The sequence below is a fragment of the Falco cherrug genome, chromosome 8 (assembly GCF_023634085.1).
Source record: "Falco cherrug isolate bFalChe1 chromosome 8, bFalChe1.pri, whole genome shotgun sequence".
In the NCBI taxonomy this organism is placed as follows: domain Eukaryota; kingdom Metazoa; phylum Chordata; class Aves; order Falconiformes; family Falconidae; genus Falco; species Falco cherrug.
In genome coordinates this window covers 29,507,219-29,527,760 of record NC_073704.1, presented here as the reverse complement: position 1 = coordinate 29,527,760, position 20,542 = coordinate 29,507,219, and the positions used below count along the sequence as shown (strand labels likewise).

General features: G+C 42.8%; 1 protein-coding gene across 7 annotated transcripts in view; it reads right to left on the bottom strand.

Annotated features, from left to right (window-relative positions):
- Positions 1-20,066, bottom strand: part of EPB41L5 (erythrocyte membrane protein band 4.1 like 5) — a 60,938-nt gene extending 40,872 nt beyond the window's left edge. Inside the window, exons 1-5 of one of the 7 annotated variants that reach the window (XM_027804439.2) lie at positions 20,025-20,066; positions 17,794-17,978; positions 7,250-7,354; positions 1,925-1,967; positions 713-791 (exon numbers count right to left, since the gene is read on the bottom strand). In XM_027804439.2, the coding sequence (XP_027660240.1) occupies positions 713-791; positions 1,925-1,967; positions 7,250-7,354; positions 17,794-17,978; positions 20,025-20,061 (449 nt within the window). In that variant the 5' untranslated portion in view covers positions 20,062-20,066. Of the gene's footprint in view, positions 1-712; positions 792-1,924; positions 1,968-7,249; positions 7,355-17,793; positions 17,979-18,362; positions 18,439-18,575; positions 18,601-18,898; positions 19,054-19,111; positions 19,245-20,024 lie in introns of those variants that run through there. The other 6 variants (XM_055718378.1, XM_055718377.1, XM_055718373.1 and 3 more) reach the window with 6 other exon arrangements.
- Between the last annotated feature and the right edge of the window lie 476 nt (positions 20,067-20,542).

The window sequence follows — 20,542 nt, the reverse complement described above, 5'->3', positions numbered from 1 at the left end:
CTCGCCAAAACAGATCACCAGCAGTGGTGACTGCAAAGAAATGTTGCCTTTTACAATGGATTTATACTGACAGATGGTAGGTTGTGTTTGCTTCCAAAGCACCCCAAGGATGTCTCAGTCCGACATGAAACACAGCATTATGAATGGATCTGTGAAATGCTTTAATCACCAGAAACTGCTGCTCACCTGATACTACAATCCTACACATTTAGTACTGTCAACTCACATTTCAACATGGTAGTAAAATACTGTTTTCCCTTTCCGTAAGCTCCGCAAAGACCACAGAAATAATGAAATGTTAACTGAACTTATTTTTGTCAAAGAGAAGCTCTAACTTGCAATTCAATGCTTTTCTCCCTAAAGAGACAGGATGACTGTGTACAGTTGCAACTAAATGCAGCTTAAGAATAAGAAAATGTCTGTTCTTTCTAGTAAAAACCTCTGCCCATTGTGTATAAGCTACTCAAATCAGTTGCCAGATTTGCCTAATGATAAATGGTGCGTCAAGTAACACAGTAAATATATAGATCTCTCTATATTAAAGCTCATTTATTTCACAAGAGCTACATTAGAAACATTTACAAAAAGCCAAGCAAGCAAGAAGCGCTAAGAAATTTTCCAAAAAGCATCATACAACTGTTTAAATAAATACCACAGAAACACTTTCCTGCCCTTATTTGGGTGTTTCTCTCTCTCACAAACTCCCTCTTACCTTGTCAGCTCTTCACGTAGATTGTTGGGCTCTGATGAGTAAAACTTTACACGAAAATGCAGACAGTACGGTGGGCCAACTGCAAAGCAGAATTCGTTCAAGACAGTGGTAACAGTTACTGGACAAGACATCTTATTTTTTTATTACACACAATCACATCACAACACTTGACTGAAATCGGCTCTGTCCTACCACAGGAACTTAAGGCAGGAATTCCTTTGTGACAGGGAAATGCATGAAAATCATCAGGATGAAAGAATACTTAAATATGCACAACATATAAAACTATGTTACAAGTCAATCCACAGTCATATCACATTAAGTTGATTTGTCCTGCCAAAAGCACACAAATCTTGGTTAATCCCTATATTTAAGGACTGTATCCATCACCAAGAAAGCTCTGCAGTTGACCAAACCCCCAAGAATTCTGTTGGTCTCTGTAATCACTTCCCAGGGCTCTGGGAAAAATGCACTGCTGACGACTCAGACCCCTTTATTCCACAGAAGTTTAGACATATTTCAGGGGGATTTAACAGACCCTCTGTGGAAGAATCATATTTTCTGGAAACTAAAGAGTTAATTCAGCAAAAGGATGGATTAACCGTTCTTTAAAAATGTGCAGCACTCTGCTGATTCCTGCATTTGACAGGAGGAATTTTCTCTCTCTCGGTGCTTCCAAAACCTCTGTTGTATTTATACAGCTCCACAAATCCCTGAAGACTTCCCACAGCGCAGAGCAAGGAAGCTGCTAAACATAAAATCAGCCGATGTCACAGCTTACCCAAGCACACACCACTGAAACAACCAGGCCACCCTAAACCTTTGTGCAGCAGGTAAGCACTTGGTGGACCAAACACAGATTTGGGCACTCACAACTTCCCCAAGGTTGGAGGCTCCAAGAAAAGTTTTCCCATAGTCAGAATAATGATCTATAACACTAAAACACCTTCAGCTGCCTTCACTCCATTTAAACTATAATTAATGAGCCTATAACATGTTTAATTAAGGACATTAGACTGAAGTAATATGAGCTACACAGAGGGAAGACGTCATTAAACAATCACCAGTGCCATGCTGGGGTTTTGTCACCAGGTCTTGTCACCCCCCATAGGACACTGACTCCCCCCACCCCCCCCCCCCCCCCCAGTTTCAACTCTGTGCCTCCTGTATGTTCAATATGAGATCCCAAAAGAAAACAGAAAGGACACTTACTTTTAACTTGCTTTTTAATGCTTTTTGTGTTGTCCAGCCAATGCTGAAAAAGAAATTACTTTCATTGAATTATCAACACAGAAATAACACAGAAAGAACAGAAAAGGAAAAAAACCTATTTGTTAGTGAAGACTATCTTGGAATAACAAGTAGTTCTCTAAAACAACCTAATTCAAATCTTTCACAATTCATAGCTCTGAGTGCTCATCAAAGATCCTTTCACTCAAACTTTGTAATGCAAAATGTCAGTTTTGAACAACAGAAACATCCTGCAGTGCCCTATTTAAAGCCAATCCTCAAGAAAGCATTAACTACTTCAAAAACAAAAATGTACTAACAAACTATTTTAATTACTAAAATTTTCATCCTGTCCAAACAAACACTTAATTCACATATTAGTAGGTCAGCCAGTGACAATGTGCCAGAGAGGCATAAATCATAGCTGGAGACTGGCACTTGGTTGCGTGCAGTGTTTACTTGGGGTGGGAGAGACACAATAAATATTGTGGGCTTTCAGGCATTTTCTCTAGATGACTCAAGGGTAGTAACAGCAAAGCTGTCTATGTCTGGGTCAGGTCTACCTAATTCTCTAGAATCTATTCACAGGTGACATTTTAGCAACTGTCACGTGGGAGGACAGAAGTTACTGCCTCACCTGCTAATGCTAATTATAAGCTATACACTAGACGTGAAGCCAAAATAATGGCTTCACTTATACTGTGCACAACAGCATGTGAAAAATAAGCTATAGATGGCACGTTGAAAGAAACACCTACACGTATATGCTATGCTCCCTAAAATAATTGCATATACTCCCACTGCTGAAGAGTTTATACAGGAATTAAAGAGAAAGCTGGAAAGCTAACATACAGCTAGCGGTAGAGACCTACTACCAAACGCTCTGCACAGTGAGCAGCTCCCTCCTCCGAGGGAGATGACTCAGTTAAGCAGTAAACACAGCACCCTATTGAACGTAATTGCACTGACCCAACAGCCAGAACAAACTCACACCACGTCTTGCACGGTTCACAATGCCCAAGTAACACCACCTCATCTGATCAATCCCAAATGTCACCTTGCAACTAATACAGATGAATTATACACTTAGGAACACTCATTTTATTAACTGCATGCCACGAAGTTCACAGTAGGCCTCACAGAGGACAGAAAAGCAACAGGGGTATGAGAAAGAACCGGTATTTTCAGGTTGCAATGCCAAGTGCAAACACATTCCTGTCTTCAGAGCAGCCCTGCCTTCCGCAGAGAGTGTGTAAAGTCAGCCTGTAACACAGGCAGGATATACAGTGATTGATAGATTAGCTGCAGATCAGAACAACTAAACCATCTACCACAGCTCTGCACACAGCTGAAAATGCTCTCATTACCCATGAAAACAAAGTAGCTACAGAAAGCTAGCTAACATATTTTTTAAATAAAGCAGGAAGCTTAAGGAAGAATGAAAAAAATATTTATGTCAACTTTGCTTACACTAGGAGCAAAATGGAGCTGAGCAATTTTTTGTTTGTTTCTCTAAGGAAATGATACAATCTGTCTTCTTATTCCACAAACTCACTTGCTGTAAGAGACAATTTACTTACTCCCTCCCCCACCATAAGAATCTGCGAACTACCTACTGGGAGGCTTGCAGGTGATTTAGATACACAAATGGCAGAGAGCACCATTTCTAGGTTCCAGGACTGGCTGTGCACGCCTGTTTCATCTCCCTCTGTTTTCTCTCATCTCCTCCACATTCCATGGGAAGGCAACTGAGAGGCCCGCGACAGGCACTGATAGCGTTTGACTCTGCTCAGCTCTTACCACTGCTGCCCACAGGAGCTCTGTCTGCACGGTAAGGGTGTGTGTGGAAGAAGGGGAACAAAACTACTTTTAAATGGGTGGGGGGTACAGGGCCAAAACAAAGGAAAACAAACCAAAACAAACACATGCACGGACACACACAGATGTCAGGAAACTTAAGATTTATTCCAAATGTTTAAAATGGAATTCAAGTGGACCTGGCAAAGAAGTTTACATTTTGATGAGAGTTTGCTCAGCAGAGTCTACTGCTGAAATCCAGAGATAGTTTGCTAAACAAAAAGCAGTATGAACAACAGACTGCATAGTGTACTGGAAGTCCTTAGCAAAACAGTGTGCTGCTGGAAGAAACTAAACAAAAATAAAACACAAAAAACCCTAAACCTAAACTCAGTAACATTTCAAGAAGGTAAAAGGTAATTGTGTTTCTTCAGCAAGGTAGTGGGGTTAAAACTGGTCCCATACTATATGGAGTTAATGGGTGCATACTTAGTGCAATGCTATACAAATAGTTTTCAGCATTAAGCACTACATTAGATAAAACTGCCAGAGTGTTGTACAATTCCATTAAGAGCAGCAAGTATTTGATGCTTGCGACCTGTATGACAGAACTAGAAATTAGCCACCTGTTAAATGTTCAGTGCCTCCTTACTAGAAATACCTCTCTAGCATAGCTAGAGGAGAAGCCAAATAGCCCAAGCTAACAGCAATCTTCATCTTTGTGTCACTGGACATGCTGTGCTGTTTGTCAGCCTGAATCAAAGACACTAAAATTAATAGTCCGTTCCCTTAGCTGCCAGACCAAGTCTGATATGTCCTGGACAATCTTGCAAATAACTACTTTTGCCATCTCCTGCCTCTTACTGGGGATGTGGGGTGGTGGTTATCTACTCCTTACCATCAGGCTAGCAACAAACACAGAAGTCACATGAAAACAATTCTTCCACTTGTTTCAAGAACTTCTTTACAGAAGCTAGTATACAAATCCTAAAATTCAAAACGTCAGGAAGAGTTTGTATTACCTGAGTTCCCCCCACTCCCCAACACATCATAAATTCAAACAGTATACTAATTGCTTCAGCAGCTCAAAAGAAGAAAAAAAGCTATCCTTCAGTTGTTCAAAATGAGTCTATTGAAAACTTACTTGTAGTTAAAACAACTAAAAAATTGAGAAATTCCCTGCTTAACTACATGTTGCTAGTTCACCAGTGTTTTTATATCATCAGGTGCAACTAGCTAGTAAGGCAATATCCTTAGATTTAAATTGGGCAGCAGCAAGATTATCTCCCTTCAAAGCCAGCAGACAATTCTGTCCATAGTAAGGGACTGGATTCTTACACTGTTTAACAGGTCTCCTGAATAATCTTTGACAAGTCACTTGATTAGCCTGTGTCTTTGTTTCCAGCTACAGATTGGGTTTCTGCTAGAATGTGCCAGCTCCTCTGTGCAAGAACAGCTGCCATCACAACAGTTCTTCATTTCTTAAAACAATTATCTCTGGCTCTTGTGTTCAGCTCTTCTGGCAAAACACAATCTTTTCTGCTTCCTTATACAGCGTATCATTAAAGTCCAGTTTAAACAGATCGCTATCTCTACTCTGCCTCTTTTCAGTCACACATAGTTAAGAAAAAGAAAAAACCACTAAGTTCGAAATTGCTTGTACCTGGTAGATTGTGCAGTATCAAATACTCAGTCGGGTGCTGTCTGGATTGGAAGTAACAATTTGCTGGACAAAAGCAAGCCATAAGCCATTGCTGAGGCAGAAAAGATTAACATTTCCCCATTTTAAGACACAATTACATTATTTGCTAACAGAACACCAAGAGGAAAAAATAAATTACCATAGAGACAGTTTCACCAGTTACAACTACCCCACTGTAAACTCTTACAAAAACCTAGAGGCACAAGGAAATATTTCAGAGGCCACATGGCAGAAACTGAGTTAGGGCACCTAAAACATAAAAATCATTTTTTTCCTGAAGCAAAAAGAAATGCAATAGAGTCATACTCTTATCAGTACTCAACATCCTAGACTACACATGCTTAACACAGCTAACGTGATTTTTATAAAAATAATATGGCATGCAATGACCTGTTTTCCAATTTCTGTTGGTAAGAGCTATGCACGGTTCTGAGTGACATCCCTCTGTTAGTGTAATGGTCTTTTTCTCCTTAGTGTTATATGTCTCTGTTCTGCAAGAGGTTTAAGACCACTTTCACTACCAGGAACTGCAGCTCAGCAGCAGCTAATCCTGCTAGCCATGTAGTTTGTTTCAGATGCTGAACAGAAATTATTTTCTCTGAAGAGAATGTTCTCTGCAATTATAGGCTAAGCATAAAACTCCATCACAATAATTTTGAAAAGAGGCCATCAGGTTTTAAGCATGCTTTAGGATGGATAACACTGTGTCCAAACTTGTCAGCTTCTTTCAAGGATTCAAGCTTGGGGCGTTTTTTGGTCATTGTACAACGCTGTAACAATTAAGACATCACCTTCAAATTGTTCTAGACATAGACCCTCATAGAAGCAAGGGAATGTATGTCACTGCCTCCAAAATGCTGACCTTGAACAATTCAGGTATTTAGCTCAGCAGTAACTATATGTGCCACCACTGCCATCCTGATCATGAAATAATTTTGAGTAGACTAGAAACACAGAAGCCATTAGGTCATACAACTAACAAATAAGATTGACGTACACAGTATGAAAACTCAGATTTCATTCTACCTGAGGGCACTGGGATAAGTGAATACAGGTTTAAGTTACAGGGACACAGGACAGAGAAAAAAACCCAGTCCCTGTTTAACACCTCCCTTAACTTGCAGCTATCCTCATGGGCAGGATTAAATACTTGGCCATAAGAATTAAATTCCACAGCCTGCAAGTGAAAGAACTGTGGTTACTTCTGACAAACAACGCTCTGCTTCTGTTTTCAAAAGCAGTCACATTTTTACAAACACACAATAAACTTCACAAACTCAGGCTTGCAAGAACCCCCTACTCAAACTGTCTGGTACATACAAACACACCTAATCCTTCCCAAAAATTCTGGTTGCAGGTCTAAGTCACAACTGATTTGAGCAGATCAAAGGTATCCATTCCCCTCTTGCCAAGATTATTTCCCAAGCTGACATTAACGAGATGACTTTTGCTGACGAGAAAGTTGATGGCTTTGGTAAAGGAAAACTTTTCTCCACTTTGCACAACAAGGAAGGGGAAAGCATTTCTACGTGATGCACCAGACTCTGGGGTCCTACTGGACCAGCCTGCCTAGTGACACCAGAAGGCGTGACAGGAACAAGTGAAAGACAAGAAACAAAGAAACAACAGTGTTTCTGTGTGCTCCAGGTGGAATTACACTCGACATCACTTAAAACTGAAGAGAGCTTCTGCACAAAATTTAACTCAAAAAAGGCAGTTTTCTTACAGCATTTTTGTCAATATTAATATTTAATTTTAGAGTGTTGCTTAAAAAAGAAAAAGAGGGGAAAAAAATTACTGCTACTTACCGCTACCTGTGCAGAATCCATGAACCTTAATCCAAAGTAGTCGCTTTCTATAAGGTCCAGATGATACATGATCTGTTCAAACAGGAGCTGGCCTTTGGCTTTTTTCTGAAAATACAAAAGGATTTAGTACTTAGCAGGCAGATTTACTGTAGCATCTACCTTCTTCTAGACACATTTTATATCATAATTCCAAAAGTAATAGAATCCCAAAATTAAGTTTCTGAAAACATAATGTGTAAATTATTTTTTTCTCACATATTTTTTGATGGCTTTTTGTTTTTAACAGCAAATGTACACCTCACAAGGAGCACACATAATATCCTTAAAGGACTTGCATAATCTCCTTTTTTGGAAAAGGTCAACATTGACTTGCACAACACAGAGTGTTACAACGTCACTTTATCATCATCCCTTTCATGCTTTCCTTACTCACCGAAGTTCAATAGAACTGGAAATACAGCTATAGCACAATTACAATAACTAATGTACTGGAAAATTTTCAAGGCAAAGTACAGCAAATTGCTTACAAATTTACTACTGTTTGATATCTAGGCAATTCACCAGGTTTGAAGCAAGTAGCAGAGCACACTGAGTTAGGATATAGCACTCCATTAGCAAGTGCTTTTAACAACTGCCACGAAACAGTCTGGGGCAAGTAACTTTAATAGTACTTAAGACAACACACTTACAAAAATAAGTTTGTAAAACTCACTTGTAGGTGTAAAAAGCCACTGCATATGCATATACATAATTTATGAAAAATCTTAGTTCTGGCCCCAAGTAAACATCATTTTTACAGCAATGATTTAAAACAGCTCTTGAATCTTTTACAAGAGAAGGCATGCAAATAGCACTGGACAGTTTCTACACAACATACATTTTTCATGTTATGAACTCCCTTATAGTAACACACTGAAAGAAAAGTTTAGCAGTAATACCTTAGTATTAGTAATGCCTAAATGTAATAAGGATAATTAATAAATTAGTAGGTCAGAGTACAAGACATGGTGTTGAAAAGAAGTGTTTTTAAATGCAAAGAAAGCAGAAAAAATTTATGCTTACTCTGCAAGGAGTTTAAAGGTTTCTCTATTTCCATAGTGCTATTGCCTTGCAATCTTTTACCTTTTTATTTATACATTCATAGCTTGAGAAATGGGCTAACTTTCTAAGCATATTTTTTAGTTAGCTACTAATTAGCAGATTTAGCCCATCTCTCAAAAATTCTGGGCCAGCCCGAATTCTTATTCTCAGAAATAATCTGGCTTAATCACTGAGTAATATTCATGTAAATAAAGCAGCAGGTGTAATTTTGCCACATTCCTCTACCCTGACCTTCAAATATTTTATATTCAACTCTGTAATCATAGTCATTGGTTTGCTCAACGCATCAGTTAAATCCAAGATGACATTTCACAGCTCAAAGCAAAATCTCAGAGAAGTCTGTAAACTGAAGCTGCCTAAGCTACTTCTCCAACTATTTATTTCCAGGTATTGGGGGAGGTAGGGGGAACAGAAGGCAATTAGACCAGCAGGGAACTTACATGCACACAGCACCTACAAAACACCACGTAAAGAAAATGCTGATATGCAGACCTCATCAGATTCATTCAGGGCAAGTTCCTTCTGTTGACTTAAAGAAAATAGTACTTCTCATCTCAGGCAACAGCAGATTTCTCAAACACCAGCCAGACTCTTCTAACAGATGCCTTAAGGCAAATTATCTACATTTAAAACCACACATTTCTTCCACTATTTGAGTCTGTAGCCTCTTTCCTGAAAGAGTAAGACACTGAACTGTTGGTATTTCCCCTCACACAGGTTATATTCTGCTTAATAAGAAATACAAATGAAATCAATTCAGCATTTGCAACAGCAAAATTAGAAAATATGTTTTATTTTGCAAGAGGCTTTCTGCAGCTTGTCTAAAACTAGAGGAAAATCTCCCTGTATTGAGCAGAACATTTTAGATTTTTCTCAATTACTCAGTATGTCACCTTTTAAAACTGTAATTAACCAGTTATCCCAGCCAAATTCACTCCCGGGGACGGGCAACAGAGCACTTCAACTCAAGCCTGGAATTCCTACACATACTACCAACAACCAGAACTTATCATTGTTCAAAATTCTGCAGTGTCAAATTAGTTTCGGAGCATGTTCACCATTTTGGTAATCTTGGCAAAGGACTCAAAGATTAAGTGGACCCAGGATGACTAATGTGGGAGAAAGTCCCTGAAGAATAGCAGTGGAGCAGCTGTGGAAAGAGTTGCTGGGCTACTGGTTGGTTTTTGACTTAATCACCAGGGCTGTCAACATGGCATTATGCAGTACTTTGCATATGACTTAAACCATCAGCTGTATTTGGTGGAGTCAGCAAAAGTTTCACACTTGCCTTAATGTGAAATTCAAATTATTTCTTAAAGCCTTATGAAGTCCTTCCTCCTCATATTTAAACAAATGGCAACCAAAAGGATTATTGCTTTGTAATGGTCACGTTTTACAAATCAAAATTAATTCTTTGTATACAATACAACTGCTATCTCAAGTGTTTTCAAAAGACACAGAAAACAGTTACAGTTACACTTTCATTACATTTTCTGGTGAAGAGTTACCCTAACTTTCTAATGGCAACATTCAGTTTAAATGACATTTTTATCCTGCTGCTCCCCACCACTACCTGCCTTGGAGAAGAGCTCAGATTACTCTCAAAGAACAAATATTTTCAAGCTGTTTAATGGTTACCGATGAACTATTAACGATTCCATTCACAAGCAGTCCAGCCAGTGGCTGGTCCTCCCTTCAGGGCACAAATTAAACTCTTCATGGGTTTGTAATTCTGTAAAACCCAATTACTTGATTTACTCAGTCTGCCATACTCTGTAGGAAGCACCAGCAACAGCAGAATCAGTAACTGAACTGGGAAAATTAAAGAAAATATATCATTTTATACAGGACAGGTCACCTACTTATTCTGCCACACTCTGGAATGAGACAAAAGCATCTTTTGATTGCTTTGGCATGAATCGAGCCCCCACCCCTGAGTGGAAGGGATGCCCCCAACTTAAGTCCTAATGACATCTTCCTGCTGCTCCTAGTAACTGTGGCTGCTGACTGAGTAGGTGTTAAAAAGGCTGGACACAACCCCAGTAGCTCAGCAGCAAGGATGAGTAAAGCCAGCTCTGGGGTTCACCTCGGCAGGCTGGTTTGTCCCTTCATCGCTGGGACAAGGTGCTACAGAGACATTCCCCCTTTGCTCAGGCACCTCAGTCACTCACTGCCTAAAAGCAGGGGCAGAGTTTATACCCTCTTCTCACGGTCTCGGCGCCCCACAGCTTGCCTGTGACGGAAAAGCCATGTTCAGTGCCAGCAGCCACCACAGACCAGCACTGGTGAAGCAACACAGCCTTACAACAGCTGGGGGGGATGAGACCTGGTGCTGGGCAGTCACCAGCTGAACAGCTCACTTGATAAGGTTTGTTATCAGGTTTTTAATCACAGTAGAGTACTTCATACTTCCAAAACTTGAAAAAAACAAACCCAAACTGGCCACCATTTGCTAACTAAAATGCTTATAAGAAAAGGATTTTTCTCCTCTTTCTTTTCTTTGTGAAGAAAAGGAGGTCCCTATTGAACACTGAAAAAAAACCCCAAAACAGGCTTTACCTTCATGGGACTTATGTCTTTGTAGCTGTACTTATTTGTCAGAAGATTTCTTCAGATGATTATGTCAATATTGCTTATTAACAGTAACTAACGGTAGCTGTTGCTACTTCAGTAGCTACTGAAGGGCAAAAATCTCCCTTCCTGGTTTTTGTCAATTCATCAGGAGGGTTACCATTTATATGCATACCAGTTTCCTCAGCAAGACTCCAATTACCCCCCCACCCCAAGAAGTTAGGGACCCCTATTCAGGATATACAACTACCCAGTTGGTAGGATGCCACTTAAGCACACTGACAGACCGTTGCACTGTGGGAGCAGCAGATGAGCCTGTCCATTTTTTCATGTAGTTAATCCCCCTTCTCCCAAACAACATGGTTTGAAAAATAAGCCACCAGAAAGCACCACAGTGAGCTTTAAAGGAAAAGGATTTCATCTCAGTAACATGAAAACTATCTATAGTTAACACCATTAAGGTTTCCTGGAGAACTGGAGGGTTAAAACGCCTTATCTTTACAATGGCAGTGTTAGAAGTACACATTATTTGTATCATCCTGATCTTCTTACGGCTTTAAGTACTGACCTACAAATGGAATTGCTCCTCTCCTCAAACTCCAAGCATCGATCTTTCAAATAACTTTTCCCAACTCCCCAGTCGATTTTCTCCTTCATCTAAAGATGCCACTGGCAGCAAAACACCAGTTCAGCTTCTCTCTCTGGTTTATTCCCAGCCTTTGACAACATGCACCATATATTCTTGTATGGAGTAAAAAGCACTGCAGGCTGGAATGCTGCAGAGAATTTCTACCTCCAGAGACAGAGCTTATCAATTCTTCTATTTACTCACTCTCTCCCAGATATAGGAAGATAAGCATTTATGATTAAATACTTTGTTCTGTTATTCTCTGGAGAAAGAACAAGGCATCTCCCAAAAATCCTTACAAAGAAGTGATTTCAATACCCTCCATAATTGTGTGTTTATTAGAACACTGTATAGAAGGGTTTTAACGTATTATGCTTAGGCTTATTGACCCTATACATAAAAATACAGATTCAAAACGTATTTTTTTTTTGCCAGAAGACTCTTTGTTTTTCCTCTCCTAGAAAGTTTGTATCTTCCAGTTACACATTTGGTTTAATAGATTGCCTGACTCTACCTCTTAATGTTCTTTCTGATACAGAATATATCCAAACTGTTTGCCCAGCATTAAGGTTTAGAGATTCAATACCTTCCCCCCAGTATATTCTCCAACATTTTGGTTTTATTTGGTGTTGCACCTGCAGGTTTCTCAGGAGCCGTCTGGTTAAGAGCATATGAGGGTCTCAGACTTTTGAGCGTGCTCTTTACAGGGGCAGCTCAGCAGGAAAGCAGGGGGCTTCGGAAAAAAATTGCAGTTACGCTGCAAGTTAAGAATGCTAAACCTTCAGGCAACTAAACCAGCCTGGAGCACCATGCCCGGGATCACTCGGCAGCACACTGCAGGCCGAACAAATGACTGCCAGCAGCCACAGCTCGCTTCCAGCTGCTCCCGTCCTCCCTTCCCGACCGCAGCAGGGCTCCGTGGGTGCGCTGCAGCAAGGCTGGCACGCTCACCTTCTGCTCACCCAGAGTGACTGGGCTCCCAGCACAACTCCGCAGTTCTGCTGCTGCTCACAAGTGCTGGACCAGCGCAGCGATCTCAGTACCATTTCAGCCTGGCACCCCAGGGAGCGCTGGATCAACCTGCTCTGTGGCTGGGCCCCCTTACACCGCACAGACAGCACCTCGGCCTTGTAAGACTCAGCTTAGGATCAATTTTTCCAATTTCAGTCCCCTAAAGGTCTTTCAGTTGTTTAAGCTAATAGCCAAAAGTGTGTCAACAGTTTAACACAAAGACCACGTGGGAAAAGAAGTTTTAATCCAAAACTTTATAATCTTAACACACACGCGCACGCAAGCAAGTATTTATTTATTCTTTACTTTTGTCAGCTGAGCATTATTTTGAAAATTTAAAAGCCAGCCTTGGACAATAAGGTTACTCATTTTATTTCATGACTGATTTTCCAATGTTTTTAGCATTACTAGATTTTCTTTTTAATCAGCACCTGTGCCACAGACAGCATTATGTATTTCAGATTTATTTACAAATATTCAGCAAGTACCCACAAATACTCTACAAGCTTTTAATAAACACCAGAATGGATTACTGAGTAATCAGTAATCAACTATCACAATACATCTCTGATCTTGTAGTCGGATAAACACAGATCATCTCCCTCTACACAAAAAGCCATCCGCACTCATTAACAGTTTGCTGGCAACATTTTTGGCATTCCATATAGACTTCTTAATTTTATTTAAAATAATCACTACAAATACAGTCCTTTTTATCTTATTTTGTAAGCATTACTCCAAAACCATAAACAGCTTAACTAGTTCCTGCTATTCCACACAGCCCTTGCACTGGTTTATACAAGACCTTACTTTAACAAAAATACTTCATTATACTAAGGACAAAATCATCTCATTTTGCAATCTCCATATTACATTTCATGCATGCATAAATAAGGAATATTCTGAGATTAAAAACTACTCAGAGAGCATCCATTCTTATAATTTGTGTCTTTCACCTTGTACCACTAGAAAGGTTTTGCCTAAAACTTAGGTTACATGTACAGAGCCTGGAATACAATTAATGCTCTATTGTCCATGAGAAGATTATGTAAATTACGGGTTAAGCGGGATCAGATGGTGGTTTTTTGTTTGGTGTTTTTGGTTTTTTGTGTGTTTGTGTTTTTTTTACCAAAACACCTCTGGCTTCCAGAAATTACAGTGCTGCTTCTATAAGACCCCATACTTACTATCTGTTGCTACTGTACGGCTGACCTTGTTCCCCCACAGAAAGCTATCCACAAATTTTTTAAAAGGTACATATGCCAAGTGTATCCCTGTAATTTACATTATTTCTCTTGCCATTTTTCCCCTTCATCTAGGTTATCTTTCCCCTCTCCCCATTAATTACTATGTATAGCATAAAATTGATTATCCCAACAAACACTCAATTTTTAGATCTTTTGATTTAAAAATCCTCTGGAGCCCCCTCCAGTACTCAAAATAGCACTTTATTTGAAATTCTTGACAAACACTTTTGTTCACGAGTATTTCATAAGCTGTTGGTGACTCCAATTAAAAGCAGCTTTCAAGGAAAAACACCACTATGATGCCCTCCCCCTCCCCAACCTGTCCTTCCCTATAAACCATGGCCACCTGAAGAGCCAGTATTCCAGCTGCTGAGAGGTTCCCTTGAGAGCCCAGATGAGTACAAGTGAGTCTTCAGGTACCAAACTAGGGCTCTTCATGGCTTTTGAGCTTTTGGAAATTCCACAGGTGCAGTGGGGGAAGATGGGAGTTTAGTTTTGCATGGGAACAGGATTAAAAGTAAGATAAGGGATGTCAGCAAAACAGAGTTCTTGTCCTCTCACCACTCATACCAGTAAGCAAACATTCCACCCATTATTCTTAAGCAATTAGAAGAAAAAGCACAACCTGACTTTCATCCAAGTTGAACTCGAGGTAAGTCAACAGTAAAACATTGTGCGTGATGAACATCAACAGCAACACAGTTAACAGACGCCCTGTATTTTACAAAAACGTTTCATGGGTAAAGAAACAGTAATTTTCTCTAGTATTTCATTAAGCACTTAGGTCTGTCAAAATTACTGAATGCATTCAGACAAACATGAAGCTTCAAACAAGTGGTAATAGACGAGGAAAACCACCAGGTCAAAACACAACTTTAGAATCTGAGATGAAGCTGGGAGGGGGGAAAAATCCCACATCTTTCAAACTGCCCCCCAAAAACATTGATAACTCACTCAAATCATGCCTCCTATTCTGAACATATCAAAACGACACTAAATAGTATATATAACACTGATATCCTTCAGTCATTGACACGACTACAAAATAAGTAGATACTTAAAAAGGATCCAGTCTATGTACTGGAGTAGGACTGTAGCTTTGATGAACAGCTCAAGTCAGGCAATTCTGTAATTAAAAACAACAGAAGAAATAGAAAAGCACACAGATTAAGTGGCTTGACAGACACCACAGATAAGATCAGTGGACAAAAAGCACATTTACTACTCAAATCCTGGCTCTGTGTTCAATAATTAAATATCAGCTGAATCATTTACAACATGTCCCTTCTGTCTCATTGTCAATATTCATAAAAGCATCAGTCTCTGCTTATAAAGACGCTGAAACATGTTTGGTTTACGTGATAACATTCCCTGTGGTTGGGGGTTCCCCCTCCCTCCCCCCCCTTTTTTTTTTTTAAATTTAACCAGAAATTCAGCAATCTCAGATTCAATTATAAGAATGACCTTAACCTGACAATAGTCTTTCTTCAGTAGCAAATTCACTGTGAGGGTATAGCTCGACAAGGATTTTAAGCAAGCATAAGCCTGATACCACCTCTAAACACTTCTTCACCACATTTGGGGAGGCACATGGGGAACCAGATTGGAGAATCACTCCAGCTGGAAACTAACATAACGAAATTATACCGATTATTTTCAGCCACAGCATTTTCTTGACTTAGCTTACTGCCTGGCTGCCAAAAAACTGTTTCTTCTGCCAAGGGGTATGCGAAAACAAGGACAAACGCAATAACGAAAGCAACATCTTTTCCTCCTGTGGCAGCAACAACTTATGCCACTGTAAAGTGTTTATGCAGCCACAGATTAAAAAAGGTATGGCATTCATTCTTGCCAAGGCACCTCTTTCTCTGGCTGTGAACTAACCTGTTTGCTAAGTGATTCAGTCTTAAGAAACACTTTCTGTTATTTTTTTTCTTTTAATAAAACAATCTCACAGAACATAGATAGACAATGGGACTACGCACAACTGAACTGGCAGACCCGAGGGCACCTCTTTGAGATAACAAGAGTTCATTTTAAACCAAATCTACAGCCAACAAACTAACAGAACCAGTCTTGGAAAAGGTGAAGGTGTTAGCTGCAACAGGACGATGATTCTCAAGGAAAGTTTTTGTAAAAGAAAAAAAATATTTCTAGATACACACAAATATATTTTTAATTTAGCTTTAGATTTTAGAAAGCAATGAAGCAATGTTGTTTTGCCACAATTCTGCACCCTCCCTTCATCCCCTGCCCACCGTCCCTTTTTTCTTTCCTCTTTTAAGAGTCAACTTCAAAATATGAACAATGCAAGTGGAGACACAAGAACAAACACATTAAGGAGTCTGAAATGAAACATTTAATCTGATCTTTTAATTTATTGTATTTTAATCACCAAAGGAACTGGTACCTGCCAGCCACTGACGATGCACTGCAATTACTGCATCTGGTATGCTGATTTAGCATATTTGTTTACTGTTACCTACAACTTAGATAAGCACAGACAAAGCTTTATACTGGCTAACAAAGAAAAAAAAGCAAGAGCGAAAAAAGCATCCTGTAGAAATGAATAGTTACTACTGAACTCCATTCTAAGTTTCATAGTCCAGACGGTAGGTCGTGACACCTTTTCAGGTTCAATTTATGCTCCTCAAGGCCTTAGAAATGTTGTTAGAGGCACCAGGAATTTGCGTACAAAGCCAACTCCAGCCTCAAGGATTACCACTCTGGTTATGTGGAGACACCAATTTAAGCTCGAGTACTTTTTAAGTGTAACTCTTGCTATAAAGTGTTTGTGGGCATTCCTGGCCTCACATCAAACATCCTAGGCACTAAGCCACACTAGATATGTTCATTCCATTGTTTCAGAGACATACAAATCAGTTCTACTGCCCTCTGTAAACGCTTATCTGCGTAGTCACTTCACAAATAAAGATGCCAAACAGTTTCTTCAACCCTAGATTACTTGGGGCTCTGGATATTGCAGGAGTTATTACTGCTCACTATGTCAACAGCACTGCTTGATGCTCTAGCAAGTTGAGCCTTCCTCAGACTACCTAACATTATAAACGCTCTAGAATTGTGCTTAAAATTAAAAAGGGGGGGAAGGAAAAGATGTTTCAAGAATGGTCGCTCCACATGCTCTTTCTAACCAGCAGCTCCAACATCAGCACAACTATTACTGCAGCCAAAATCCTACGGAACTAGTCAGGAGGTCTCAGACCCACAGCTTCCTAGCTCACCTATATGAGCTCAAAACAAGACGTTAACAACTATAACACATGGTAATGGAAAAAACAGAGCACATCACTTCTACTGCTACTGTTCATCCTATGGGTCAAAATCAGGTATATAATTAAGCAGAACAGAACGAGCACGTATATATTAAGGAAGCTTTAGAAATGTAAAACAGTGGCTAACACCTCACTCCCAATAAAGCACTATGGTATGAGACAATCCCTGCTATATAATCTGCCCTAAAGGAGAAGGAGGAAACAGAATTCTTCTTTTCCCCTCCCTTCTCGAGTAAGCGTTAAAAACTGCACCCATCTCTGACCAAATCAAAACAAAATCCACGCAGAAATTACTGCTAGTACTTCTGCTCATCCCTCCCCCTCAACAGAGTTACACCAGGAAATTTACCTTCCTTCTCAAGATGCATGCCCAGCTCAGCACAAAGATAATCCAATTCACCCAAAACACCCTGAATTAGGCCTTGGCACAACAACTACAGTAACATGCTGGAAAGTGTTCAGTGTATAAGGCACAATGACATCTAACAAAACACCCTCTCCAGCTTCAGTGAATAACAAAGATAACTATTCTTTCAGCGCCTTTCAATGACTTGTAACTGAGTGGATGTCAAATCGCATGGTCAGTTGCTACAACAAATAGATACGCCTTTACCTAACTTGTAAGCAGCAAAGAGAGCAGACAGACTGACATAAGCCAACCATATTTAAAAAATAAGCTTGCATCACTCGTACCGGTAAGTCCACGCTGACATCTGTTCCATCCAGCAGCGCCACTCGGCAGGTAATGATGGATTTTGCATCCCCAGCTGCAGGGATGTGGGTTGCAGCTCTTTGGGCCTCTCTTAGCCGTTCCTTCTCCGCATGCTTACGCATAGACCGCCGCCCAAGGGTTCGTCGGAAGAAACTCAGCATCTTTGCTAGGAAATCCAAAACAGGAAAAGAACACTTTAGTATCAGGTCTTCACAGAAAAAAGAAAAATAACAGCCCACATTTAAAGTTCTTAAAAAATGCCTGAATTTGATAAAGAGCTACGAGAGATTCAAACGGATGTTTCACTTCTTTGGATTTAAATACCTGTAGTCTTTGGCTAAGTCTTTTACTTTGAAAAAAAACCCTCAGCTTAAACCTTTGACAGAGTTGGGATGATTTTGGGGACAATCGAGAGTACACTCAGGAAAAAACAGCGATGGCGTGGATCTCGTACAATTGATGGCAATCTTTCACTAACAGCGACGCTAGTACACCTTCAACCGAACAGGGATGCTCTCCCAAAGCTGGGAAGCAGCCAAGATGTACGTACCACGGGCTGCGCTCTCGGCTGTCACGCTCCATTCCTCCCATCGAAAGCAAAGTTATACCCGACCCCTCCCGCCCCACAACTTTGCTCACGGCCGGGACGCTGGTGCCCAGCCCCCACGGGCAGGCTCTGCAGGGGCCCGGCGCAGACCGGCCCGCCGCGGCCGCCCCCCGGCCCGGCGCCGCCCGCGTCCCCGCCCGCCCGGCGATGAGTCACCCCCGAGCCGCAGCCACCGGCCGGTCTCGCCGGCTCGCAGCCCAGCCCAGCGCGCCGAAACCCGGCGCTGCCCGCCCGCCTCCCCGGGGGAGCGCGGCAAGGCACGGCCCCCGCCCCGCTCACTCCCCCGGCCGCCGGCCGGGCGCCCCCGCCCTTACATAACGCCCCGAGGCCGGCGCCCTCCCAGACGCGGCCCGCGGCCCCGCTCCCGGCCCGCCGCCCCGGGGGTCGCGCCCCGCCCTCCCCCGCCGCGGCCGCTCGAGCACCGGCGCGGCGCCGCCGACCCTCCGCGGCGGCCACAGCGGGATCCCCGCGCCGCTCACCTGGCGGCCGGCCCCGCGGCCCAGGCGGCGGGAGCGGCGCAGCCGGGAGCGGCGGGAGCGCGTCCCCGCGGCGGCTCCTCAAGGCCCTGGGGGCGAGCGGGGGGGCGGTGAGGGAGCCCCCGGCAGGGGCGGGCCTCCGAACATGGCGGAGCGACGTGGGAGGCCCCTAAACGGGCAACGACTGCCCGTCCTTCCCGCCCCCCGCTCACTCACCTGGCGGCCTCCGCGGCGGCTCCGTCCCGCCCGGCGCGGAGCGGGGCTGGCGGAGCGGGGCTGGCGGAGCGGGGCTGGCGGCACAGGCAGCGCACCGCACCGCTCCGCGGGGCCGTCGCCCCTTTAAAGGGGCGGATCGCGGTGGGAAAGGGGCGCCCCCGCCCCGAGCCAGGTGGTTTCGCCCAGCGGCGGGCCGCGCGGGGGGGCGGGGGCGCGGCCCGGCCCACGTGCTGCCCGGGGAGGGGGGGCACTGCGCTGGAGCCTTCGGGATGGCTTTCGAATCTCTGGAATTCGTGCGCACAGGTAGTGGCCGGTTCCCCCGGCGGCTGGGCCGGCCAGCGGGAGCAGGGAGCCGCCCCAGGCGTTAGGTTGGCAAGCAGAGGGCGGCGTCGAGCCCTGCCTGGAGGAGGACGGGGGCGAGGCACGGAGCGCAGCAGAACCATCTGCAAACCGGCGCTGTCGGCACTCCTGTGCTGAAACAAGAGCTTGATGGAAAACCGCCGTTTGTATCCTAACGCCCTTTGAAACGCGAACCCCAGCGCTGGCGCACATACTTTATCATTTTTGTCACTTGCTCCAGCCCAGGGGACAGGGCCGCGCTCCCCGGCACCAGCTGCGGCGCTCGGGGGGCCGCGCTTCGGTGCCCCGTCGGAGTACGGGAGCGCCGGTGTGCGAGGCCGGCGGGGAGGGCCCGGACAGCAACCGCAGGGCGGGCAGGGGCAGCTCGCAGTGACACTGCTCTCAGTAAACAAGCTCCAGGCTCCTTCAACACCCCGGGATAACTGGGAATCCAGCCTGTGTACAGTCCGGGAAAACAGACTGTGGCTTGTTACTGGGACGGCTTTTGCTAACGGTGACACAACGTTTTCTGCACTCGGCTCTGAAACCCAGGCTGAGGTAACCGGTCACTCACCTGCCACGCGGAGGAGCCGCCACCATGAACCACGCATCAGTACACTGCTATGGCAAAATCCGCTCCCACGCCCGAATATCCATGGAGTTAGTTTGACGTCATTTGATGAAATGGAGAAAAAAAAAAATGGAAAAAAAAAAAAAAGAGCCGACAGGTAATTGCCCAGTATTTGCTGATTAAGCAACAGGCTGATTTTGATGTTAAATTTCTAAAATAAATAAAACACCCCTATGTTGACAACATAGTCACCCTGTGCTACCACAAGCAGGAGGAGCAAGGCAGGCTTAGGGGAAGGTGAGGTTCAGGTTTGTGCCTTGTTATTTCCTCACAAACCTAAATCACAAAACAGGGGAACTTAGATACTTTTTATCAGAGGAGCAGGGACTATGGTTGCTCCAGGCAGTCTGTCATGAAATACACATGGGAGCTTGCAATAAAGTTCCCAAATGAAACAGACAAATTACTATATTTAAAGAGGGGGAAAATTATCTCTGAGGTTTTCAGATAGCTGATGAATC